This window comes from Grammomys surdaster, unplaced genomic scaffold (assembly GCF_004785775.1).
Source record: "Grammomys surdaster isolate TR1022 unplaced genomic scaffold, NIH_TR_1.0 66, whole genome shotgun sequence".
NCBI lineage: Eukaryota > Metazoa > Chordata > Mammalia > Rodentia > Muridae > Grammomys > Grammomys surdaster.
Window position 1 is genome coordinate 123625 of NW_021604568.1, and position 26974 is coordinate 150598.

The 26974-nt window shown below is 44.0% G+C and overlaps 1 protein-coding gene and 1 long non-coding RNA gene across 21 annotated transcripts in view; one reads left to right on the forward strand and one right to left on the reverse strand.

Moving 5' to 3' along the window:
- Positions 1–6: 6 nt before the first annotated feature.
- Positions 7–18859, forward strand: LOC114625573. The gene is made up of 3 exons (XR_003712096.1): positions 7–102; positions 13730–14076; positions 17160–18859. It is a non-coding gene; the product is annotated as an uncharacterized LOC114625573 (long non-coding RNA).
- Positions 18788–26974, reverse strand: part of Sorbs1 (sorbin and SH3 domain containing 1) — a 221586-nt gene continuing 213399 nt past the window's right edge. For 12 of the 20 annotated variants that reach the window (XM_028772843.1, XM_028772838.1, XM_028772833.1 and 9 more), the window contains 4 exons: positions 26308–26367; positions 25536–25594; positions 22249–22361; positions 18788–21850 (listed from right to left, as the gene is read on the reverse strand). In XM_028772843.1, coding sequence (XP_028628676.1) covers positions 21783–21850; positions 22249–22361; positions 25536–25594; positions 26308–26367 — 300 coding nt within the window. In that variant the 3' untranslated portion in view covers positions 18788–21782. The remainder of the gene's footprint in view (positions 21851–22248; positions 22362–25535; positions 25595–26307; positions 26368–26974) is intronic. The other 8 variants (XM_028772886.1, XM_028772869.1, XM_028772852.1 and 5 more) reach the window with 1 other exon arrangement.

Here is a 26974-nt window from a genome sequence, read left to right on the forward strand (position 1 = left end):
CTGGTCCGGGAGTCAGGCTCTTCAACTCCGCCCAGCAGCCCCGCACCTCCTCCCGCCCTACCCACAGCCTTTCTGCTGCTCCCAGCCAGTCAAGAAAGCTAGGTGAGTCGTAACCCTTGTCCTCACCTACAATGGAACCTACAAACCCACGCGGTGTGCTTTGCTCAAAGTCGAAAAGGATTGAGCGAGGTCAGAGCGGGTTACACTTTTGGAAGCCGCAGAGACGTTTAAGAGGTGCTTTCAAGTGACGCAATTAGAAAGGCTATCTCTAGTCCCATTTCAGAGATAAAGTCACTGAGGCTGTCCGAGGTTATAAAGCACCCTTAGGCTACGCAACAACTCCGGGTTGCTAATGAATCATTTCCCAAGCTCCTTGGGCGACCCTGGAAGTTTTCCAATGCTAATGAGACTATAACGGGGGAGGGGGTTTATAATTAGGCTCTGTGAAGTTCCTAGAAACCTTTCCTCCTGACTGGAGTTGAAATTGGAGATAAGTAGGTTCTGACCTTCCCAACCGTTCCATCATGAAGCCCAGGGTGGCCCAATGCCAGGAAAGGAGTGAATGGAAGTTTCAGGGTTCTAAGCTCCCTAACAGTTTGTTCTGTTGAGCTACCCCCAAAATAAGCTCTCAAACCAGACTAAACCACAGCTCATGTGTTCACTGAGTGCTTCTTCACCCTGAGTAAAAACTCAACCCCTTAAATGCCTCTGAGGCCACTCCAAGAGTGACTTAAATCTGCTGTAACCCATCTCCAACTTTGGCCACACAGGCCTGCTACTCAGAGCCTTGCCACCAGGCCACGCTTCCCCCAGATGACCCAAGGCATTTTTTGCAGATATCATCTTCTTAGTAAGACCGTTACTGAGAGCCATTTAAACATCCTCTCTAGACCCGCTTTAACTTCTGCTGCCTTCATTCTCTGCCTGTCTATAGTTTACTTACTAGTTTGTCCTACCCACATTCCTAAGCACAAGTTTCAGGACCAGAAGGGTTTTTATGTTGCAAACAGCTCACTGCTGTGTTTCCCTCCTTGAATGATCTCTTGATGGTTGTAATACATTAGCCAACCTTAGGACCACTGATCCCCCTGCCCCGCCCACACCCCCACCCCCCAGAGAGCACGATTTTCCTGGTCCTCATTCATATGGGAAGCTGGACCCAGGTTGAATGGATTTGTAAAATGTGCAGCTCTTCATGTCCTTGCTGTCCTGGCCAATCTTTTTCGGATCTCTGCACAGATTTACATATGAAAGGACCATCTTGTCCCTCACCCAACACAAAAGCCAGTGTCTGAGAATGATTTGCTCATTTTGAGAAATCAAGTTCATTCCTGTTTTCTAGACAAGAACTTCTTAAACTTCTTCCATTTTTAACTCCTTTTCACCCAGGAAAATTTTGCCCAAAGTATATGTAAAATAGATAAACACACCAAACATTTACTACTAATAATAATAACAAGTCTATTTATTTTAAAGAATAGGGTCCATGACTCAGTCACTAAGGTGTTTGACTTAAATGAGCAGGAACCTGCATTTGACCCCCAGGACTCCTGTGGAAGGCTGAGCTCAGGAACAAGCATCTGAAATTCCAGCTACTGCAGGATCAGAGGTCACCGGGTCAGCTGCCTTAGTTTGCTTGGTAAAGTTCTAAGCCAATGGAAGACCTGTCTCAGACAAAAGGTGGAAGATGCCAGAGGAATGGCACCAAGGTTGTCCTCTGACCTCCACAGGCATGTTCGTGCACATGCATGCATACTGCACCCACACACAGAAACACACACACACAAATCTTTAAAACTATCCTTTGGTAAACACATAATTTTACTACTTCTCAATGACAAAAGCAAATTTACCAGCTACTTACGAGTTAGATGTGTTTGTCTCTATGTTCGCATGAAGAATTAAGTCCTGACTGAATATTTGATATGATAGGACATGAGTAGCTTCACTGTTTTTCAGAGTTGATCGATATTTTTATGATCTTATTGTCAGTACCACTTTGCATCATGGCATAGCACAGAATGACAGGGGGTGTGCCTTGGGACACTACAGAAATTGTTGAGAATTGTCTTCATCTCAGCCAAACATTAATTGCACAATTTCTTAATGAACCTCAAGTCAGCAACTCAATTATCAATGTATTATGATTTTTACATGTATTTGCATGTGTGTGTGTGTGTGTGTGTGTGTGTGTGAGAGAGAGAGAGAGAGAGAGAGAGAGAGAGAGAGAGAGAGAGAGAAAGAGAGATCATAGCACAGCCTGCCTGTGAACGTCAGAGAACAATTTATGGGAGTCAGTTCTCTCCTTCCATCTTGTAGGTTTCGGGGTTCACACTCAGTGATCAGATGTGATGACAAAGGCCTAAATGTACCCAGTGGAACCGTCTTCCTGGCCCTTGTGGTTTTAGAGTTTTTTGAGACAGGGTTTCACTGTATACCAATGCTAGCCTTGAACTTGGAGAGATTTGCCTGCCCCTTGCCTCCCAAGTGCTAGGATTTCAGACAAAAGCCACCATGCCTGGCTCTGTGTAACCATGTTTATATGAAAGAATAACTTCATTCAATAACCCATATTTTTTAAAAGGAAGGACACTAGTGCTTCATGTCTCTGCAGAATTTGGTGGCATCAACAAATGTCACCTATTTAGCAGTCTCGAGTTTTTTTGTGTCCTAATGAGAGAAAGTTGGAAAACCACAGCTGTTATGCTCCCCAAGGGCAAGGCCTGCCTCTTAGTCACCCTGGGTTTCCTGCTGACATGAATCTGTTGCATAGTAGGTGTCCATATGTCTTTACTGCAAACAGCTCTGTTTGTATGCAGATTCGGGGAGTGGGTACACTATGGAATATCTGTGAGGGCTGTCCCTGTCTACTTTGTTATTAAATATCCTCAGTTCAGGCCTACAGAAGAAGACCTATGCTTTTCACCTTCCCAGGGAGCCGATTCCAAAGGCATGCTTTAAAAAAAGGAAAGACCTGTGTCTACAGCTACTTATGACAAAAAGCTCGAATAGGTAACAAACAACAACAATAAGAGAGACTAGGTGTATTATGGCCATGTGAAGACAGTGGGCAACATGAAAACGATAGCCTTGAAGACTCGGAGAAAGTGCTTTCAAACTGTATCAGGAGTGGCCGTGGCTCTAAAGTGCTGTTACTGGGTGTGCACGAGGACTTAGGTTCAATCCTCCAAAAAAAAGTTTAAAATATGTGAAATGAATGGACCAAAATAATTTGTGTACCATGATTTAAAAAAAAAAACTATATGTAGCTGGAAACAAAAAACAGGAGAAGGTTCAAAAGATAACTTTGCCATTAGGGAGAATTTCTAAAGTAGACAAGAAAGTTTTCAGGATCGACCAAATGTCTTCAGCTCCTAGGATGTAGAATAAATGTTAGTCTTTCTTAGGAGGCAGACCTTATTAATCTGATCTCCCCTTAAGCACCTAGCGCTGAGCAAAAGACCCATATTCAGAATATGCTAGCCAGATGGCTCTGAAACGTGGACTTTACTTTAAAACCCATTACTTTTTTATCCACAATTAACAGTTTCAGTTCAGAGCTCTGAAACCCTAGCTTGACTCCTGCCCCATATGGGTCAAATGGCCTTAAACAACCCCTGAACTTCAGTTTGCCTTGTTATTGTAATGCATTCCATAGAGTTTGTTGTCCTAAACACCCTTCAACAAACATCTGGATATTGAGAAAAGTGAGGAGACTGCAGGAGGAATGGAATGAGGGGGAAGAGGAGGGCCAAGAGACAGTGCCTAGGGAAGCCAAGTCGGGAGGGAGCACCGTAGATCTCCTCACCCTTAACTTTTTCCGCAACAGGTTGGGCAGCCTGCTAAGGCTTTCGAGATTCCTTCTCCAGCCTCTGCAGATCTGGCCACGCCCACACTGGGGGCTAGGGTGGGTGCAGGGATAGTACTGAGCCAAGAAACCCAATCTCTGTAAAGTCGAAGGGTGTGGAGGACTGTGTTAGGCTCCAATCTACGTATTGTCACTTACTCTACACAAGTTCTGGACTTGCCCAGGGAACTTGGCTAAGGCCACGCTGGTTGTGACCAAGCCAGGGCTAGCTCGGGAGCTCTGCGACTTTTGCCCGATCCCCTCCAGCCAGGCTGAGCGCTTCCAGCCAAGGAATGGGAGGAGCGTGTGGTCGGGGCTAGATCTAGAGTCCACTCTGACCTAAGGGAGGCTAGAGCCACCAGGGCAGCGACAGAACTCGTGAAAACTCTAGACTCGGACGTGCTAGGTGCTGTGTGCCCGCGTCTTCCAAGCCCGATAATGCCAGTACCTGCCCCGGAACCTGGTCAAATGACATCTTGAGGGACTTGCAACTCTTCCGTGAAAACAACCGAAACGTAAACTCCGAGCTTTGCAAAACAAACCCAGCTTTGTCCACGGATCCTCATCCGTTCAAGTCAACTCTGCCCTTAGGTTTGCGTGTCCCTTGCGGATGCCCCACGCTCCACTCCAGCACCGCTACAGACAAACTTGGCAGACAGACTTTTCTTCTTCTTCGTGTTCTTTCTAGGAAGGCATCTTTAAGTGTTAGCATTAGGTGCCTCTCAGATTTCATTTGTGTAGAGCTTGCTCCGTGGCACCTCTAGCCATAAGGACAGCAGAGACGCAGAGACGCTAACTTGACTGGTGTACCTTCGGGACTGGGGAGGTTGTAAACCTATGAGTTGGCAGGTCAGAGGCCTGCCACATGCATAGAAGAGGAAGATTTGAACAGTCAGCGCCAAGGGCCCCAAGTGTGTAGCCCACGGGTCTTTTGGCTAGCTTCACACCTGGAGAGGTAGTACTAAGTGTTTTCTGAGGCTGAGAAAGGCGTATACCAAAAAGAAAGCAGAAAGAAAAAAGGAAGGGTGGGAGAGACCATACAGACTTTAAGAAAAGATCACATTAATATTGTCCAGTAACATTAATAATGTACAATATTTTACATTAGTATTGTACGGGTGGTACAAACCTGTAATCCCAGCTGGTGTGGGAAGGGGATTGAAAGCAAAAGGATCGGTTCAAAACCAGCCTCGGATACATAATTCCAGGCTAGCCTAGCCTACATAAGATCCTGTCTCAAAAATTAAGCATAAAACAAAAAAACAAAACACAGTTAACAATAGAACCACATTTTTCAATTTTTCCTATCTTGTATAAAAATTTTCTGTGGCCACACACACACACACACACACACACTTCTTATCTAGAGAAACTCCAGAAGTCTGAATGTGAGATGTTATCACAGTCATACATTGATAGGCTCTCCAAGGAAGGGAAGGTGCTGGGGTTAAGGCTTCCCATCAGGCCTAACTCAATACTCAGGTAACACAGTTAAACTGTCCTTGAGCTCTTGAGCTACAGTGTGTGCTAGGTACTTTGCATATGCTAATATACTTCACCAAAGTTAGAACCCACGGAATAGAGGGGCAGAGGAGGTGAGCTATAGAATCCCGAGGAAGAAGTAGGTTACTCAGAATTACCAGAGTCCCAGAAAATCCTTCAAGCCCTCCTGTCACAGAGGGGAAAATGGCCAGATCTTCCTGTCCCACTAGCAAAGACATAACAGGGGCAATTGAACTCATGAACCTACAGCGGCCTGCCCAAGATCAAGCCGGCATAGATGGGGGAGGAGCTCACCAAGCCACACCCCTAACTGAGGAACTATGCTTTTCAAAGTCTGCTGGGACACGGAAGTAAGTGTCCTCTGGTAAGTTGTCGATGTTCGGGTGGATAGCCCTACACTTTTGAACACCACTGATAGAATCAGTGGGTGATAAAAACAAACAAACAAAAAAATCAGGCTGTTGGAGAGGGATGTGGCATGTAGTGTGTCTGGGAGGAGTTAGAGAGTGTAACATTGATATAATCAAAATACGCTGTACAAATGTATAAAGTTCTCAAATAGTTTTAAGTATGAGCAAAGCATGGCGCGGGGAGGGGGCTGAAGAGATGACTCAGTGCTTTAAGAGTACTGTTGCTCTTCCAGAGAGATTTAACTCCCAATACCCACCAGGCAGCTCACAATCATCTGTAACTCCAGTTCCAGGAGATCCAGTACCCTCTCCTGGCCTCTGTCAACACCAGACATGCATTTAAGCAGAGCACACATGCACGTACAATAAAAATACATCTAAAATTAATTTTTCAATCTCTTTAAATATGAGCAAAAGCAAATAGGCCCGTCTCGACAACAGACAGAATGAGCAAGGCTGTAAGGGGGGTGGGGAGGGTTTACTCAAATAGCACTATTGGGTAAGGAGCAGGCTAGATATTTTGGTAGGCGGACTCTGAGTGCCGGTGAGCCAAACGGCTGTGCAGCAGCGGGAACAGGCAATGCTTTTCCCTTCTTTACCTTCTTGGTCCACCCATTCACTCTGTGAATCCATCCTTTCCCAGCCAACTCCATTTCCTCTCAGTGCTGGCCTGTGCCGCTGGCCTTCTCTGGCCACAGCTGATACAGAAGCTGACTATTTATAGCGTTCGAGGACGGATGGACAGAGGACACTAGGGCAGTTTCCATGAGATCAGGGCTGCTAGAGGGTGGTTTCCTCTCTGCTGTGACCTACCCACTCTCTGTGGGTTTTGGAATTCTGTTACTTCCAAAACTCTGTTCTTTTGTGGCCATGGCCATTCCCTAGGTAAACTCAGCACTGCAGCTCAGTGAGATAAGAGCCAGAGCCCAGCTGGCAGGGACCATGCTGACGGCCAGGTACTGAGGCCTGTTACCATATTCCAGAAAGGAGAGGAGGCTCAGCCATGTCTACTGAGCAATGTACCCATAGGTCACCTACTCTCATCCCCAGGCCTAGCACTAAACCTCTACCTTTAACACCTACCTACTGGCTATGATGACTTATGAAGCCCAGAAGGTAGGAAGAGAAGACTCAGACAGGGGTCTAAAGATAAAGAGGACAGAAAAACAAAAAGATCAGAAAAGGACTATGAAGATATTCATAATCCTGGCTAAACATTCTCCACCTGAGAACTGTGCCAGGCATGGTGGCAGATGCTTCTGATTCTAACCCCTGGGATGGAGAGGCAAAAGAATGGCCAGCCTGGAACTGGAATACACAAGAGCTTGTTTTGTTTTGTTTTGCTTTTTAAAAAACAAAGGAAGGAGAAGAAGAAGAGAAAAAAGAGAAAATTTCGGTACTGTCTGGGCTATTTCTTTTCAGTCTCTGTCAGCAGCTAGCTTTTTACTGAGTCTCATTGGGATTGTATCTATTTGTTTTAATGAGTTCTGGGTATCAAACCAACACAAGAGTGGGAATGACTGTGCACTTCAAAACAGCAATGTCATGAAACAAAGAAGACTATGGAAATATTAAGATTAAAGGGAGTAGAGACACCCGTATGTGATAGCTAATGCTGAGCACAGTCCTATACTGGAAGTTAAAAACTGCTCTCAAGGATGTTATTGAATCAACTCACAAAGTCAGGTACCTCTGGGAGATTGAGGTATCAGATTAATATCTAACTTGTTGGTTAGTATAGGACTGTGATCATGATAAAGAATATTCCTAAGCCTTAGGAAATACATACTGACATAGTTAGGGATAAAGGGATTCAAGATATATAACTTATTCTCAAATAGTTAAGAGGAAAAAATATGTATATGTGAGTATATATGTTAAGTTGGGATTGGGAGACAAAAAAAATGAGGCAATTAGATAAAATATCAACAGTATCGAGAGGGTTAATCTTAGCTGCCCATTGGATTTGGGATCAGTAAGAGACACACCTCTAGATTTGTCTGTGAGAATATCTCTAAAGATCTACTTCAAATGGGTGCTCCATCCCATGGGTTAGGATCTAGGGTTCAGCAGAGGGGAAGTGGGGGTGAGAAGCCAGGTGAGCACCAGCACTCATTTCTTTCCGCTTCCTGACTACACACGCGTGAGCAGCCACTCACACGCCTGCTGCCTTCCCTTCCCTACCATGATAGGCTGTCTCACTCTGACCTGTCAGAATACACTCTTCCTCCTCAAATCACTTTTGCCTCTAGTGATAGCAGTGAGAAAAGTGCAAATGGTGAGCTCACCTGAAGGGTATACAGACATGTTTTCTTCTTAGAACTTTTCTGTAATCTTGGATTTATTTACAAAATTTTTTTAAAGGAAAGAAAGGGAGTGAGGGGAAGACAAGACATGGGGCTGGAAAAATAGCTTAACAGTTAAGAGCACTGGCTGTTTTTCCAGAGGACCTGGGTTCAATTCCCAGCACCCACATGACAGCTCATTACTCTTTGTAGCTCCAATTCCAGGGGTTCTGGCACTTTTACAAGCATATATGCAGGCAAACCACCAATGCATGTAATATAAAAATAAATAAATCAAAAAGAAAAGAGAGGCTCTGTTACAGTCAGTGGAGCTATGTTTCATAGCTTCCTAACTTTCTAAATTTAGAACTTTGCTAAATGCAACAGGGCTGCAAATGTTAGTCATGAGTGATGAGAAAAGCCATCTCCAGAAGACCGATGTGAGTGAAGGCCTAAGCAAGCTGGGCCTTCTTCTCCAGCTATCTGGAGAGAGAACATTCCAGTTGAAACAAATAGTGAGTTAAAGGTTAAAGGAGAGAACAAGATTGCCCTTGTAACCAGCAAGGAGGCCAGTGGGCTCAGGCAGAGTAAGGGAAAAAGTAGAGGAAGCTGAACTGAGAGAGACAGCAGCCCAGCTGGATGAGCATCTGAAAGCCCTGGAGAAAGAGGGATGCCTCGAGGGCTGAGAACAGAAGATTAATAAAACAGGATGTGTTTTCCACACATCCTGGTTACTGTATTGAAAACAGATGAAAAGGCTCAGGTAGTTAATAAAGTGACTGACTTGCAAGCATGAAGACCTGAATCCACATATAAAAGCCAGGCGCAGTGGCATATGCTTGTAATCCCAGGGCTGGACAGAGGTAGGTAGGTCATTGTCTCATTTGAAGGTCAGTCTAGCCTACTCGAGTAAGAGACCCTGTCTCAAAAACCAAGGTAGATGACTCCTGAGGACCGATGCCTGAAATTGCCCTGACCTCCATACATATGCATACAAATGCAAAAGTAAAGGAAAAGAGATGGATGAGCAGGCAAGACACCAAAGCTAGGGAATCAGTGAGTGAGATGTTAGAGCAACGGTTCTCAACCCATGGGTCACAACCCCTTGGGAGGGTCAAATGACCCTTTCACAAAGGCTGCCTAAGACCATTGGAAAACACAGATATTTACATTGTGATTAATAACAATAGCAAAATTAAAGTTATAAAGTAGCAACAAAAATCATTTAATGATTGGGGGATACCACAACATGATAAACTGTACTAAAGGGTCACAGTGTTAGGAAGGTTGAGAATCATTGTGTCAGAATAACCCAGGTGAAAGGCCATCATTGGCTTGAATCCAGGGTAGGGACAGAGGCATCTGATAAGTGCCTGATTTTGCCTTTATTTTAAAGCACTTGCTGATGAATAGGAGGTAAAGCACAGGAGATCTGTCAAGGATGACTCTGACAAGTCTGGCGGGGCCATGGCAAGGAGAGTGTGACATGCTTCCTGCCCCTGAAACAGAGCCAGGAGGTCATGGACCTCCATGTGTGTTGATGCCTGTTGTGGGCATAAGGTTTCTTTGTATAATAATGTATGTATTTTCATGTCCCTCCTTTAAATAATATCCTCTCTGCCAAGATTGATAACTCTATGATAGTCAGAGACAGAACAAGTCTGGGAGGTAAAAGTGTGGCTAATGTCTCAACAAAATGATAAACACTGAGACCTTAAGGCTGTGGGAAAAAACTCTGAAAACATGAGTTCAATAATATATAATTCCTCAACTATGCAAAATATAAGGATGCAATACGAATTATATAAGGAACTTCACAGATCTGAAAGAGTAGAGGCAGCTGTACAGTGAGTCATCTTGTCAGAAAGATATCAAAGAAGATGATAAAGAGATTTAGGGAGTGGTGATCAAAAGGGCAAGATCCATCCGCTAAGTTTTTTACTTGTGCTTTACAAAGGCAGGCAGATTCCTGAGTTCAAGCTCAGCCTGGGACAGAGGGAGTTTATGTCCAGACCCAGGTACAAGGTAGGAATGGTAATTTCAGGGCAAGGTCTCACCCAGGTATTGCCTGTGCTTAACAAAGGCAGGCAGATCTCTGAATTCTTTTGCAATGTGAAAAAAAAAATAGTGTTTGTTGTCTCCTTCTACACATCAAGGGACTGGGATCATGGGATGCTGATTCATGGGATAATCAAAAGGGGACCTGGGGTAACAATTGAATTGATATGTAAATAAAAGACTGGGATTTTGATCTGAAAGAGATCTGCAGAGAGTTTTAACAATAGCAAGAGAAAGCTGTCACAAACACCAAACATGCGCGTGCACGCCCGTGCCCACACCCCCCCGCGCGCGCGCGCGCGCATGCGCGCGCGCACACACACACACACACACAGAGAGATAGAGCGGGAGAGAGAGAGAGAGAGAGAGAGAGAGAGAGAGAGGAGAGAAAGCAGAGCATAGGTTGTTAGCTTTGAGTCGTTTGTTTTACTGATCTCAAACACCCCTTTCTCAGAACCCCTCTCCAACCTGAGTCTGATCCTATGACTCAGAGTCTTTGGCTACAGAACAGAAATGTCATTAACTGAAAGCGTGGGTGGGTATGACAGATGCAGCTTTTGAGAATGTATATTCTTAAGGGAATTTAGTTGTAGAGGTGTTGAAGTCTCAGACACTCGTTACATACTTCAGTTGAGACATGGATCAAGCAGTTATAGGTAGGAGTCTGGACTCTAAGGCAGAGGTCTGGGCAAAGGACCAGCATGGGGGAGATTAAAAGACCACAGATGAGAAGGGCTCCAGAGAGTGTGGAAAAGCTGCAGACAGTGGGTGTGGGAAACGAGGAGCAGCTAACAACGAAGGCTGAGAAGGAACCAAGGGAGTAGAGTAAGGGCCAAGAGAGTGACTTCCTGGAAGTCGGGGAAGAGCATGCCAGGATGAGGAAAGAACCAGCCTATGTTCAGTGTTACCCAAAGACAGATGCAACCGTAAGACTTAATGCTATGACAGTCACTGGGGTCTTGAGGAGAATCCTGACTGCACTGAGTTCAAGAGGAAGTGAGGAGGAAGAATTGTAGACAGTAAACATAGACTGCTCTTTTGAGGAGTTTTTCTATTTAAGGAAGCAGAGAGATGAGGTAATAGCTATGGAGATAGAGACAGGGTCAAAGGCAGATTGGGGGGGCTGTTTCTTTTCATTTTTGGTTTTACCCTTTAAGTAAAAAGGGGGCCCAAGCTACATCTACAGGGTCATGCAAGGTCACTGTAATTGTCCAGGGGACACTTCATTGATCCTAAGCAAACAGGGCTCCATTGTTACTCTTCTTTCTCAGGCCTGACCTTGCTCTGGGTTGACCCTTTAATGCCGCTGTGTTGGAACTTAACTTCCTGTCTATCACATGTCTTAATGCGACTGCCTTGAAAGCTCTATTCTGTCTCCCCCAGAGTCCTATCCTCTTGTCTCATCTGTCTTTCTTACTCTTTAATTTCCTACATGTCCTTTTTAGTTCAATATCTACTTTTTAGTTCAATATCTACTGTGAGCCCTTCATCCTCTCCACCATCCCCTAATTTATCCCCTGGGCCTATCTGCAACTCTTGAACTTCTTCCTTGATACCTTGGTAACTCTCAAAACAACATCCAACAACACCATTCAGCTACGAGCAGACTCCCAAGCTAAAGGTGACTCCACCTCTCTAAATCTCCAGTCATTTTGTAGGTTGGAATCATTTTATCAAAGGCTATTTCAGAGGGTGTATTCACTTGAAGCAGGGCATGAGTTCTTACAGTGAGCAAGGGGGCAAACCAAAGGTAATTCTGAAGAACTGACAGGTCCCATATTGACTGAGCAGCAGGTATGTCTGCTTCAGAATCCCTAACTTTGAAGGCCTTAGCCTTTGATCTAGCAATTCAATTTCTAGAAATTTAGAAAAATGTAGCCATTTGACACGAACAGTATGTCAAAAGTATTTATCACACAGTTCACCATGATTATAAAATACTGTAAACATAGCAAGTTATCAACAGTAGAGAATTGCTAGATAGTCCACAGCCCATTAATTCCAAGGAATATTAGTCATCGACCTTGTGATGCAGAGGTTAGTCATTGAATAGTGTCAAAAGGAGCTCATGACACAGTCAACAATCAAAATCACCACCTACAGGCATCACATCTGTATAAGACACAAATGGAGGCCCTAACATAATTGTAATAAATTAATACACTCCCCACTAACTCCTTAAAATGTTAACTAACAACTTTGTATTCTTTATTTTTCATCTGAGTCTCTGATATAGTCTTGGTTTGTCTCAAACTCACTATTGTTTGCATTTTTGTTTGCTTTGGTTTGGGTTTGTTTTGTTTGAGACAGTCTCATATGGCTCAGGCTTAACTTGAACTCCTGATCCTCTTGTTTTCACCTCCTACGTGCTGGGATTAGAGGCGAATGCTACCACTCTTGGCTTATTTTATTCTGTTTTACTTTATTTTATTCAGTGTTTCAGTCTCTGGCCTAAAACAGACAGGAACTCACTATGTACCCCAGGCTGGTCTTGAACTTGTGGCAGTCCTCTACTTTATAGATTACTGGGATGGGCTGTATTGTTTAATTTAGAAATTACAAACAAGTAATTTGCCAAGGAGTGCAGTTCAAACAAAAGAATCAGATAGAGTTGCCCAGGCAACAGATGGAGGAATGGAGTTCGTGTCCTCTTGTATCGTAGTGTTACTTCTAGGAAGCAACTTATTGGCAGCTAGAGAAGCAAGCACAGGGTTACTTCTAGCCAGTGAGATGTTAGGGGAGTTCTGGAAATAATTTTTCCTCCTTAGGTGAGGTAAGCACACAAAGAAAAAAAAAAGTGTGTTCCATATTGCACCTTGCCACATCTTTTAGATGTCAATATACCAGATGCAATGCTTAGAACTGCCATGGCAACCAGATTGTCATCATAAGAGAATATCCAGAGGAATCATAATAACCAAAACCTGTCACAGATGTGAGACAATGATACCCATAAGGGTCACATAACGTATCATTTGTTGGGTCATTTGTTATCTGTTATTTAAAGCTAAAATAATTTTTAAAAAATATTTTATTTATATTTTATGTATATGAGTGGTTTTTTGCATGTTTGTAAGTGAACTGCTTGTGTGCAGTATTTGCAGAGACCAGAAAAGGGCATCTGACCCCTTGGGACTGGAGTTATAAATGGTTGGGAGTCACTATGTGGGTGGTGGTACCCAGGTCCTCTGGAAAAACAGCCAGTGCTCTTAACCACGGAGCCATTTTTCCATCCCTTCAAGTTACTTTTACCTGATAAAGAAAATAGGAAAAAACATTCTTGGCCACCTTCTTAGACTATATAGCACTGAACTAGGGGATCCACGTACAAGGTGACAAAGAGTTAGTATAGTCATGAGGAGGGAAAGGCATACAGCTGAACCACACACTCCTGAGTGGCTGTGATGGCAAAAGGTGCCATCAACGGCAGTACAGGAAGATTACCATGTGCCAGCCCTAGCAGGAGAGTGACAGGGACCTTTTATTAAATGTTCAATGTTTAAGTCATGGTAGGCACTCAGCAAATTGTAATCATTATGACTGTTTGAGGATGTGTTAGAGATGCTATAATCTTCCGGTAAACATTAGGTGATACAGGAGATTTCTGGTTCACGCTCTTTTCTCAGCTGTCCCATGGAGGCAGGAGAACATGCTCAAAGGAAAGGATGCCAACGCTGGAGCCAAACAGAGTCTACTTGCTTTTGCACATCACATACCTTTAAGCTGAAACTCTGACAGACATAAGGATACCTTCCTGCAATGCTGCTGTGAGTGACAGGTGGTACATGGAAAGACTGATTAACTTCCAGACAGCCTCTCTTTCCTCTTTCCTAACAAACTCACGGGGGTCCAGCCATCTTTACCAGCTAAATGAGGAAACCAGGAACAGAGCTTGGTGGCATTTCTGAGGTCTCATAACAAGTGATGCTCAGAGACACTTGTCATTTGTACTCAGCATTTCATCAAATTCCAGGTAGGTTTCTCTCTCTCTCTCTCTCTCTCTCTCTCTCTCTCTCTCTCTCTCTCTCTCTCTCTCTCTCTTTAAAGATTTATTTATTTATTTATTTATTTATTTATTTATTATATGTAAGTACACTGTAGCTGTCTTCAGACACCCATATGAGGGCATCAGATCTCATTGTAGATGGTTGTAAGCCACCATGTGGTTGCTGGGATTTGAACTCATGACCTTTAGAAGAGCAGTCAGTGCTCCTAACCACTGAGCCATCTCACCAGCCCAGGTTTCTCTTTTCTTAACGTGTGTGTGTGTGTGTGTGTGTGTGTGTGTGTGTGTGTGTTTACATATGTAGGTGATTTTATCTATCACATCAACATAAGTGGAATTCTGAAGTTCTGAACTTCTCTGCTTCTCTTTAGAGGAGTGATCCTCTGTAGACAGTAACTGCAAGGTTTTTTGTTTGTTTGTTTGTTTTTCCATAAATTTATTCATTCACTTTACATCCTAGTCACTGCCCCTCTTATGACCTTACCTCAGAATTCACATATCATCATTGTGTAAGTCAGTTGACACTATGTATCTCCTAACAGAGGGCTTAAGGATTTAGATTGTTGGTTTGTCAAATTGACACACACTAGAATCACCAGGCAAAGGAGTCTCGGTGAGGGATTATCTAGATCAGAGTAGCCGGTGGACAAATGTGTATCGGATTGTCTTGATGATGTTAACTGAGATGGGGAAACCTGCTCACTGTGGGTGGCACCATTCTCTACACAGGGGGTTTCTGAAGTGTTTTTCCAAGTGGAGAAAGGGAGTTGAACACTGACATACATTAATTCATTGCTCTCTACTTTTGACTGGATGTGATGTGACTAGTAACTTCAATTTCCTGCCCACCTCGACTTCCCTGCAATGCTGTAAATTATAAATATGAGGTGAATAGACCCTTCCTCTAGAAGCTGTTTTCGTCATTACGTCTTATCACAGCAACAGAAACTGAAGTTAAGACAGGGCTCTAAGGGGACCACAGATTTATGCGTCAAGGTCATGAAGTTACACACTTTATACTGCTATTTGGAGCTGATTCTCGGATCTCCCTCCATTCTGTAGATCTACCTGTCAGCTCTCAGTTTAGAGACCAATCAGAAGGGCCCAGACTATCTGAACCTACTCATTTTTGGGGGGTCTGATGACATCGGCCAGGGTCTCAGGAAAGCATGTGTGCATCACAATGGGCTCACCAAGTGCTGCATAGCCAGTCGGATCTGCTCATCATCCTGTTGCCTCTCATCAGTTTCTCATTTAAAATTTTAATATAGCAGCCATCTGTTTCCTTGGTTGCCCTTTCCACTGTCCTAGTTACTTTTGGTTAAGAAAGGCAAGTAGAACAGAAGACATCCTGAGACCACACTCATAGAACTTTAGTTTTGAGACAGGGCATTGCTATGTAGCCAAAGCTGGCCTTAAAATCACAATTTTCCTGCTCCAACCTGTAATTGTGTTTATATTAGCCACTCACTGCATCTAACTCATAAATGAAACTTTATCACAGGCATGTGCATATAGGTAAAAACACTGACAGTGTGGAATGTCTCCTTCCAATCCAAGCCATTTTTCTCACCAATTCATTTTACGAATTACCTGAATTAACTAGTTACTGTCTTTCATTCGTCTTGAAAGTCATTGGTTTCTACATGCTAAGACTTGGCAAATAAACCCATTTCTAGCTCCTTTCTAGACAGCCCGTCTATTTTTAGCATGCGGTGCAATGGTGCTATGCCTTCATGGTCACGTTGGCTTCATGCACTGGATAGATGTCATCCTCTGCGGAGGTCCTCCCAAGGTCTGGATCAAAGAGCTTCAGGATATTGTTTCTTGGTGGCGGCACTGTCCCAGCTATCATTGGGACAGGATAGTGGTGTTTCATTTCCCAGATTGCTAAATGATTCTCCAAGGCTGGGTGCCATGAACTCCATGACGTAGGGACGGACCTAAGTGGGGCAATTGGGAATGAAGAACAGAAAGACACATTCGCAGAAAAGCCAGGGTTGGGTGGGACATGTGCACTGATAGAAACACGCCAGCAGAAGCCTGGAAACTCAGCACATTTATTACATAAGCACAAGTCAGGAGTTTATTAATCTCAGTCTCTGTAGGGATGAAGTCTCAGGCTGCATTCATCAGTGACAGTTGATACTTTTATGCACACACACACAGTCAACATCAATACGTGGACCAGAAAAGGGCCTCACCATTCCCATGTGTCTGAGGCACTGGGCTCCTTCAAGGTTGTGCTGATGTCAACAAAACACATTCATTCAGGACTCCCCTGCTCCTCATACTCAAGGGCCCATTGATACCCACTTTCCCCATCCCCACTTTTTGGTTGTTGTTGTTGTTTTGAAACAGGGTGGTCTGCCATGTAGCCCTACCTATCCTAGAAGTCATTATGTAGACCAAGCTGGCTTTAAACTCAGACAGATCTGCCTCCTGAGTGCTGGAGTTATCAGATCTGTCATGTCTCTTTTTACGGGTTTTAGTGGGACTGCCAAACATACTCCTTTTATTTTATCTGATTGATTGATTGATTGATTGATTGATTGATCAAAGTGACTACTTCAAAGAAAAATAAATTCCAGGGGGCAGGCTAGGGGCGAAGCTTAGTTGGTAGAGTGCTTGCTTTAGCATGCATAAAGTTCTCAGGGTTCCATCACCAGCATAGCACAAACAAGCCATGGGAGCACGTGAATACTCTCAGCATTCTGCCGTTGGAAGGATTAGAAAATTTAAGGTCATCCTTCTCTATATAGCGAGTAAAATCCAGGAGGAATTTACCAGCATCTGGAATTGTTTTCAGGGGAAGTCAGATAGAAGCTCCTTTCCATCTAGTCAGAAAACTAATAATGAAGTTGGAACTGCCTCCACCCCATGACTGTACCCAGTAGTCAAAAATGTAGTCAAACAAGACCACAGAGCCAAGAATAAGATAAATACAGCAGAGAAAGTTTGAGTTGCTAGATTTGCTCCTGTCTAAGGCTACTTCCAACTCTTTTTTTTTTTTTTTTTTTTTTTTTTTTTTTGGTATGTCTCCACACAAGCCAAGAATGTTGAGTTTCTCACTAAAGGAGCCTTCAAAGGAGTAACTTTCTAGAGCATCACTGCATTGTGAAGAACCAATCCCTGGAGCAGAACATCCTGAGAGAAAGCAACACAGGGCTGCAAAGCATAGTGAAGATCCAGAAAGAGTGGGCTGGCCAAAGCGAAACAACAACATTTTGGGGAGGCTGGCAGCCGCCTTAGCTGGAAACTGGGAAGCAGACTCTCTTGGTACCTTAGGGAAGCAACTTGACATTCTCCAAAGATCTGAAATGTCCCTTCTTACAACCAACAGCACTATTCAAAACAGCATCGTTCTTTCACTCTGGTAAAAAGCTGGCAAGAATCTCACAGACTTGCATCAATAGAGAACTGGATACATACATTCTGGGGCTATGTGCAAGCTCACACAGTCTTAGGTTTTTTACCTAAGACTATATAAAGCCACGTATGTTTAGTATGTGCAGAGAAACAAGCCTGCATTTGTTTCATTGATAAAAAGAGGACAGAATGCCTGAGTCAGGGCAATAGTTCCCATCCTATAAAAGGTGACAAGAGAAAGCCTCACAGAACAAAACAAAGGACCAAAGGAAGAGAGTAAGGAAGCCAACATCTTTTGGGGAAAGGGTCTTCCAAGCACAAGGACTACTGAGCAAGAAGTGCTAAGGCTGAAGGGATGATGTTGGGGCCCTATACTGTGGTGACAACTAGCCACCAGCTGAGATCAAGGGTAAGGCATAGTAAAGGCAGAGCTTGTGGGTTCGTTCCACAACCAAGAGAGTGTATGACCAGTTTCACAATGATCACTTTGGTTGCCTTGTCATGGCTGGGGGATAGTAGGCAAGGGAGAAACCACCAGGCCAGCTACAGTTACTGCAGTGATCTGGAAGAGCATAGTTAAGAGAAAAAAAAAAATGGTCACCAAAGTACAAGCGGTTGGGTTCTAAATGTTGTTTGAAAGTGGGATGATGGATTTGGACAGGATGGACAGGATGGACAGGATGGACAGGATGGAGACACAGAGGAAGGTTAGCAGGCCCGTGAAATGCCCACAATGGAGAATGGCAGACTCTGGAAGGCACTAGTCTCCCAACTGCCTGGTACAAGCTACTACTTGCAGGACAGGCCGAGGGGGAGGAGGCTTGAGGTTTTTCTTTTTTGAGGATCCCCTGTATATACACAGCAGACTCCACTGGAATGAGATGTCAGCTCACAGCCATAGGATGGCTGCAGGGGAGGTAGTGGGGGGAGAGCAGGGGCTGGGATGTGAACTGAGTGTTTTGATATACTTGATATGAGGAGAAAAACCAAGCACCTCACCACAGCAGAAAACACACAGTCCCTCTTGATCTTCAAATACTAAACACTGTTTTCTCATGCTTTGAGGAGCAGACTGAGACTTATTATACATGGTTCATAATGTTTCATTGTGGCTCTTGAAGACACAGAATCATTATTTTTGTTATCAGAACAAGTAACATACTTTAATCAGTTTACCAAAGAACACAGCTACGCTACCGAGAAAGCAGTGTAGGAGGAAACCAGGCGGCCACTGGCTTAGAACAGAAGGCAGAAGCAGGGGCAGGGCCTCACAGGAAGAATGGACCAATGAAAGGCAAGAACACAAAGGTGCCACACAATTCCGAATAAAGTTTATTAAATAATATGTACAGCAAAGTAGTAACTCAACATGTCTATCAAATCAATCCACTGCAATAAGGAAAAAAAATGAACAGAAAAACCTGTGTCTGCATAGTACATGCGCTTGGTGTGCGATTTAAATGCAATACCTTAATAGGTTACATAGATCAGTTTTATTTATTCTCAATAATATCTTTTTTTGGTAGTAACCTATTCCAGCAATATGACTTAATACTACTGCAGATAAACAGAACTGCAAAAAGAAAACTGTAAATGATATTATAGTTGTCTTCCCCAGAGAACAGCTGAATATGTTAACAATTTCCAAGGACTATTTTTTGTGCTAAAAGTCTGCAGGTGAAATATTCGAAATTCCTTCATTTAAATAAAAGTGTGTGTGTGGGGGGGACCCTTCATGACTTCCTCAATTTACTCCCTTTCTGCTCAAGTTTTAAAAATTATTTTTCTATACAAGGTAGGTACATGGGCTACACAAAGTTTAATATACATTACATATTTACAGTCCCACTTCTCAAACACGTGATTTTTTTTTTTCTTTTCCTGATCCCAGAGAGACTGCAAAAGGTGAGTAGTCTGGAGCTTGCCTTTACCTGGAAGCATGACTAAATATATCAAAACGAGTTGCACGGCATGCTGCCAGTTAGTTGCGCTCGCTGTTAATAAACCTGTATAAACATTTCAGCATAAAAATAGGTACTTTATATTACTAAATGTCTGATGACAAAAGAGTAACTGGAAACCTTCGCTCTCTTTGTTTTTCATACGCCGGAAGCGGGAGAGATTTTTTTTTAAAAGATGGGCATACCTGGGTTTGGAGAGATACTCAGTGTGAGGATTGCAGGGGATGCGAACCTTTTATAAAATGGTTTTATTTTCTAGCTGTATTTAAAGGGGTGTTCGACATTACCTACTTAATCAAAAAACACCCCTCAGGAAATTTAGATACAATCGCACTAGTCATGGTTGGCATCTAGGAGAGAGCAAGGACTGCATTCCAAATGAGTAAAAATGCACACCGGCATTTTAATTTATTGTTCCTATGTTCCCTTCGAGAGGGGCAAAGACAAAAAAGAAAGCAGTGCGGCTGGCTGGGGGAAGCTGCGCTTGCAAAGCAGCAGGTCAGACTCCCAGGTCTTTCTGCCCAGGAAGCTTCTAGCCCTTCAGTTCCATTCCATTTTCCCTTGGGATTAAAGGCTCTGCTCTGTCTCCGTTAAAAGGCATGTCTCCAGGAAGAGACAACATATTTACTTCCCCATCCGCCATTTATATTTCAGTGTGAATCAATCCATGGCAGTTTCTTTCCTGAGAGCCTCCTCGGAGAATTGTGGTTGGCAGGTGATGGTTGGGGATGGGGGGAGGCAGTCACTGAAGACAAATGTTGCCAACTTGTGAAGACTCCAGACTTTGGGATAGTGTAGTGGTTAGGGTGGTTCTGAACTACATGCAGAGAGCCAGGGATCCAGTGCATACCCCTCTCACCTACAATTCCTGGTATCTGTGACCCTGGTGCATGTATTTGTGGGTAGAAGAATACCAGACTCTGGGGAAAAAAAATTCCCAGTATTTTCAGACATAAACTACCCTCAGACAAATGTTCTCCGAGCATCCCAGTTCTTCAGAAGTGAGCTGAGGGAGAGGAAAACCTGACTGTTTTCTAGGATCCCCCTCATGAGAAACACATCCCTTCCTCTCACACCCTCTGCACATATCATAGTCTCTCTAGATTGGGCTTCTTCTCTTATGTTGTCCACTCGGCTGAGGTCCTGGAAAGCTCGGTTCTGGGAACAAGCCACACTTATCTCTGTGTCAATTAGAAATCTAACAGAGAACCAGAGTGGTGACTAACCACCTAGGTGTCAAAAGGTCCCTTCCTCACAACCAGGGCTCACAGAGGACAGCCTCACAGCTGCCACCAGGAGAATTGCTGCCTTGCACCCAGGCCAGTGTGTAATACTTGAGCTCTGAATGGAGGCCTCACCATGTGCACCAGGACTCCCTGGCCTGGGGTGGAGAGGAGGAGGGGAAGAAGGACTAGAGGAGATAACATTCTGGGTGGCATTCCAACTCCACAAACAACACAGGAGGCACTGAGTCCCTCCTAGGTCTGAGAGTGTCTTACCCATGGTGCCCCTGCAGCCAGCTTGCTAAGAGAGCTACTGGAGACCAGGCTGTATTCTATGGGTTCAAGTGTATCAAGTCCATACTAAGCCAGAAAAGAAAGGCACAGCCAACCCTGGCTAGCCAGTCGTGGTGACCAGGACCAGGGAAAGAACACACTCCAAGTGACTTCCAGAGCCCCAAGGTGGCTGGCTTAATCATGTGGAAACACAAGTGTAACCCATCTGCCTGACCACCTGCTCCCAAGCTCAGGACAAACACGGCATGGTTTTCTGTCTGAATATCAGTGCAGTAAAGGGCCAAATCACCCAGAAGGCTAAATGCTAGGGCACCTGGTCTGCCACCATTTCTTCACCCGGACCTCATCAAGTCATGGTGCTGAAGGAAAATGTCAACAACCCAGACCAGCCTCTAGCAGCACTTGAGGCCTGCTGGCTCTGGGCTAGCCAGGAACACAGGCAGCGGTTGATGATGCTCGGGCTTGGGGCTTGTGGAACATGGATTCGGACTGACTCATCTAGCCCCAAGGGACACCTTTGAAATGGGAGTGGGTAAAAACCGGGCACATGTTTTGGCTAATGTTGCTCAAGGACACTACTCCAGATCAGATTCCCCAAGCATCAGGGGCTAGAGAAGCAGCCATGTAAATACAGATGTCTTCAGCAGATAGTTAATCCCTGATACACAGTGGGTTTTAAACATACGTCTCTGTTCCTTCTTTGAATTCTTTCTTTACCAACTGCATTAGTTTTCCTACTGACTCAATATTTATTTAATAAAGAGACCAGTTCATGAATGATGCTTCATCCTCTGATAAAAAATAATCTCTGTGCTTCTCAGTCTTCTTATAGATATAAAGGTTTTACATAGTTGCCTGGAAAAGTACCAAACTGCCTCGTCCTTCTCGAAGTGCCTGGAAGAAACATAACAAGCAAACAAAAGCAGACACAAAGTGAGAAGGCACATACAACTGAGTTCAGAGAAAATGCTGGAGATTCTTGATAGTCCCCCTTGGGTAACAACCTCATACTGTGATTTGCAAAGCTGTATCATTTGGGCTACAAAATGATGGGGAGTGGTAAGGAGGATCCAGGCTCAGAGTTTAAACTTCTCAGGTTCCCAAGTTTAACAGATGTTGGAGGTAGAATCTGAACCCAGGTCTTCTGACCCCAGCCCTATTGTTCTTCCCAACACTCTGTCCTTGCTGATGAAAAATTCCTGGGGGCTGGAAGATTGATTTTTACATGTCTCATCATTCCTAGTCCTTCTTCCAATACACTACTAGGAAGAAAAGCATGATGGGATTCTTACCAACAAACCATCCATCGTCACATTTTTCCATGACATCAACAATATCTCCATCACGGAGTTCCAACTCATCATCGTTCTGTGGCACATAACTATATAATGCTTGGTAGCTGCATCTACAAACCAGAGAGAGGAACAGCGAGTGACTCAGTTGCTGACAGGACTTGATGACCATTTACAACTCCCAACACTGTGAGCTCAACATTGACGTAGTGCTTCCCATCAATGTTGAAAACATCTCATTGACTATTTCTCTAGCAGTTCAGCATTAGAGAAATGCATTAAATCAATTAAATCCAATAGAGGTGGAGGGATTTCTGATGATCAAGTAATAGTTAATCTTAATTAGTTTTTTTTTCTCGTTACCATGGGAAACCTTTATTGTCTACAGCCTCTCCCTAACCTCTATACACTTTACTGCCTTGAAAGTTAACCACACCCCTTTTTATAATAGGATAATATAGGTAGATAATTAAGAATAATAAGCAGTTATTTAGTTCCAGGGTTATTAAATTCTGGTCATAAAGATTAGAGAACAAAAGGCAATTATAAAGACAGGTGATAGATATGTACAGGCAGAAAACTGTATAAAAATGTATATTTCCAGACATATGGACTGGCTCATGTTTGTGTTCTTAGCACATAGGAAGCTGAGGTAGGAAGATGGTCACTGAGTCTTAGGCCATTCTGTGCTACACGCTGAGCTCCTGGCTTACAGAGTAAGACCCAGACAGGTCAAGGACATCACAAGCAAACCCAGACTCAACAAACCTTACCTCACAGGGGCTCACCAAGACTGAAACAACAACCAGGGTGCCTGCATGGGTCTAACCTAGGTTCTCTGCGTATATGTCACAGTTGTGTAGCTCAGTGTTTTGTGGGACTCCTAGCAGAGGGAGCAGCAGCTATTTCTGACACTTTTGCCTGTTTTGGGACCCAGGGGTGGAGGGAGGGACTGGGAAAAGAGGGAGGGAAAACCAGGGCCTGGATATAATATATGAGAGAATAAATTAATAAAACGTATCAAAACCCCCAGAGCAATAATAATTAAAACTAATGCACATTCCCAATGTTTCGCTGTGTGGGGCCCTTTTCTGAACACCCCGAAAACTTTCTGTTCCACCCAAGGATAGCTGCAGAAAAGGTTTTATTGACTTGCTCTTTGGCCTAGGACGTCTGGTTTGTGCTGTCCTGTGCTCTGATAACACTGAAGCTCATTGTGAAGCCAGCATCAGCTTCGGCATCAAGGGAGAGCTTTGTTTTCATTCCTCCCTTACCAGGTGCTTTTGGGGCATCTAATGTGCACCGTCAATGTCACAATTTAGAATATTCATCATTTTAAAATGCCACAGTAGCACCAGAATTTTGTAAATGAGCCATCAAGTGCCATTTCCAGTAATGGCAGTGAATTCCAATACGGAGAAAGAGGGACTAGATGCAGATAAACGGCGCTGGGTTCCAGCACCAACAGGCTTGTGCTGAGTGTCACACAGAGGACACTGTTTTCATCATTTGTCCCAATGTGTTGAGATTTTGGTGGAAGAATTTGGCTGTCAGTGGGAAGGTCTCTAATGAGTAATGAAAGAAATGAAGATAGATTTCAGGTTGGTAAGTGAATACCTTGTCTCTTTTTTTCTGTATTTATTTCCTACCTAGCTTGGATTCCTACAGCTGGCTGTGGAATACATGTATGTCCTCACTAGCTTCTGAAACTGCCCATCCTCTTAATTTCCACCATAACTGCTTTGCTAGAGCACATTTTGGAAAATGACTCTATTTGTCTGTATGCAAATGGTGGAGAGAGACTGGAGAAAATACACACCCTTGTACCCTTGGTCTCACTTAGCTCTAATGGTCTCCGGTAGCTCAGAAACTCCCCAGTTGAGTTCCTCTGCTGGTTCTGCCACTCTACTCTCAACAGAATGTCTCATATTCTGTCCCCAACTTTCTACAAAACCTTAATCTTCCTCCTCTCCAGACCCAAGTCTGTTTCTCTTTGTCGTCCTGTTCCTGTTCCTGTGTACCCCTCTCCTGGCTGTGCTGAGCCCTCTCCCCTTACAGCCTCTCACATGGATCTTTCAATTTTTTCACCTCCTTCTTTAGCACAAATATGCCGAAGACTCTGCCCTGTCTCCAGTGGCCCTTGATCTACTGTCTCCCACCCAACCCCACCCCATGCATCATCAAACTTCAGCCCTGTCTAATGGAACACCCACTACTGTTACACAGTCACCAGTCATTCCTCATGCTGCCAGAGAGAATGCCCAGTGATCCTTTCTCCTTTTCTACTCCTGGTCTCTGAAAGGCAGGCAATACCATTGGCCAGATGTTATAGGCTCTGTTTTATAAAAGTGAGCATTCCTAGACCCATGCTTGTTCTTGCTGCTCTTTCTTGTTCTCCTTCGCTCACTCTTTCTCTTTAACCTGACTCTCTGTTGGTAATCTTATGCATTTCCATGGTTACATTAAGTCACTCTGTTCTAGCTAAGGCTACCATGACTGACTTCATTTTTCCTAACCAACATCTTTGTCCCTCGTTTCTGAATCCCACACTCCATCTGCTGCCACAGTCATCTCTCTAGAACAGGCACAATCAACGTACGACTCACTTTAAAAGCCTTCGGTGGCTTCCTGGTGCCTTCAGAATAAAATCCAAACCTATCTCAGCTGCAATTAGAATCTGGTCTCATCCTAACACCTTAACTTTCATCTCTAACCTAACCTCCATGAACCATGTGCTGGTCACACAAGCCTTCCTCAGGGTCTCCAAACTACCTACTATAGCCATACCTCCTTCTTAAAGCTTGGTTCAATTCACTTTACTTCTTCTATGAAAAGAATTTTCTCCTGTGTGTATAAACCACAAGACGTATCCAAAAATATTTTTGAATGAATGAGTGAATGATCAACACTGTTCATCTATTTCTGCTCAGAAGGAACTGTTCCTTTCTTTCTGCTCTCCACAGCACTGATATTGAAACTTGTTAGCACAGCTCTCATTTCCCCTTGTATAGTCATTAGCGCTCTCTCTCTCTCTCTCCCTCTCTCTCTCTCTCTCTCTCTCTCTCTCTCTCTCTCTCTCCCAGGAGTCCATGAACTGGTTTATTTACCTAGCACCTATCTTCATGACTTAAAGGAAATATGGCCTTCCCTAGAAATCCCCAAAGAGGCAGGAAGCAATTAGCTCATCCTCCTGCCCCCAAACAGCTGTGACGTCAGCTAACCATCCATTTTCCAAGGCAGAAAGTCCACCAATGACATTTGAACCAAATTTCCCAGACTGTACTTACAAATCCTGTGAGGGCTGACTCCTGTCTGGGGTGACTCTTCGCTGCTGGGCTTGAGGTTGCTGAGAAATGATTAAAGATGATTTATTGTCAGAAGGGGATACCTTGTGATGGAAGTCAAGGGGATGAGAGACAGTGCTGCAGTAATGAACAGATTTCTCGGCAATGTTTATGATCTCATTGCAAACCGCTTCCTGTGAGGTGGCCCCGAGGTATCCAGAAACCCCCATAAAACAGTCAATGTGGGGACAAAAAAAAAAAAAAAAGAGAGAGGAAGAGATGTAACATTCCAGACGAAGCACGTAAGTCCAGGGAGAAAACAGAGTTGAAGATCCAGGTTAAAAAAACAAAGGAGAGAGATTCCAGTGGTAGAGTGCAGGAGGGATCCAGGTAAGCATGGAAAGACAGGTAAGATACAGAGGAATTTGGCATTTAGTATGACTTTTTAAAAGGCAGCAGCATAACAGCCTGTAATTAGTGTATAACTGTTATAGCTGAAATAATCTCTGGCTGCAAATGCAACAATGTATCCCCAGTCATGCACTAGCACACCATTTAATCCCACCTGCAGGCAGAGTGGAACTGTCTCTAAATTCCTCCTCTCCTGTAGAGGCACAGAGGACGGAGGGTGGCCAAATCCCTGGCTCTACTACATCAGTCGTGGGCTCTTGCAAACCACAGCGGGCTGTTTACCAGGAGTTACTCTGGTCTACACGCTGTAGTCAGTAAGGGTGCTCTTTAGGAAAGCCACAGTCTTATTCAACAGGCGTCTTACCACATAGTTCTTTTCAGATTCTGTGAGATCAGGTCCTGCGCTCAATGAATGATGAGAAGGCTGTGATCACCAAGCAAATCATAAGGAAGACATTTTAGCAGATGTCACATTGGAAAGGATTCAAAGAAAAAGCATGAGCAAATACACGTACCACGCCACCACATTCAGATGACACCAGATATTTGCGGCCCACGGCCACTGGGTTTCCATGACAACATGGCAGATGCACAGGAGAAAATGCAGATGTACAGAATTAGAAGCAAGCATCCAGCAATGGAATGGGAAATGGGAAACGTGGTGGGAGTGAGGTGAGGACAACACGGGGTCCTCGGACTGGCGGGAGACACAGGGAAAGTCTGCCTTTACAAACAGAACTGTGGTACCCACCCCTGACCCTGCACCCTCACACCATTCTGAACCCTCCAATCTCAGTGAACATATTTCAAAGGAAGGGCTACTGTATTGAAGGTAGTTTCAGGTTTTGGGTGATGGGGCGCCAATGGTGGAACCATCAAGACCACCACCCTGGGGCACTCACAGAGACTGAATAATTTACTATTGAGATATTCCTGGGTAATAGATAATGTCTGAAACAAGACCACGTCCTCAAAAGAATCTACACATGACTTAGTCTGGTGAGGTATGGAGTGAGTTTCAGAGCAGTGTG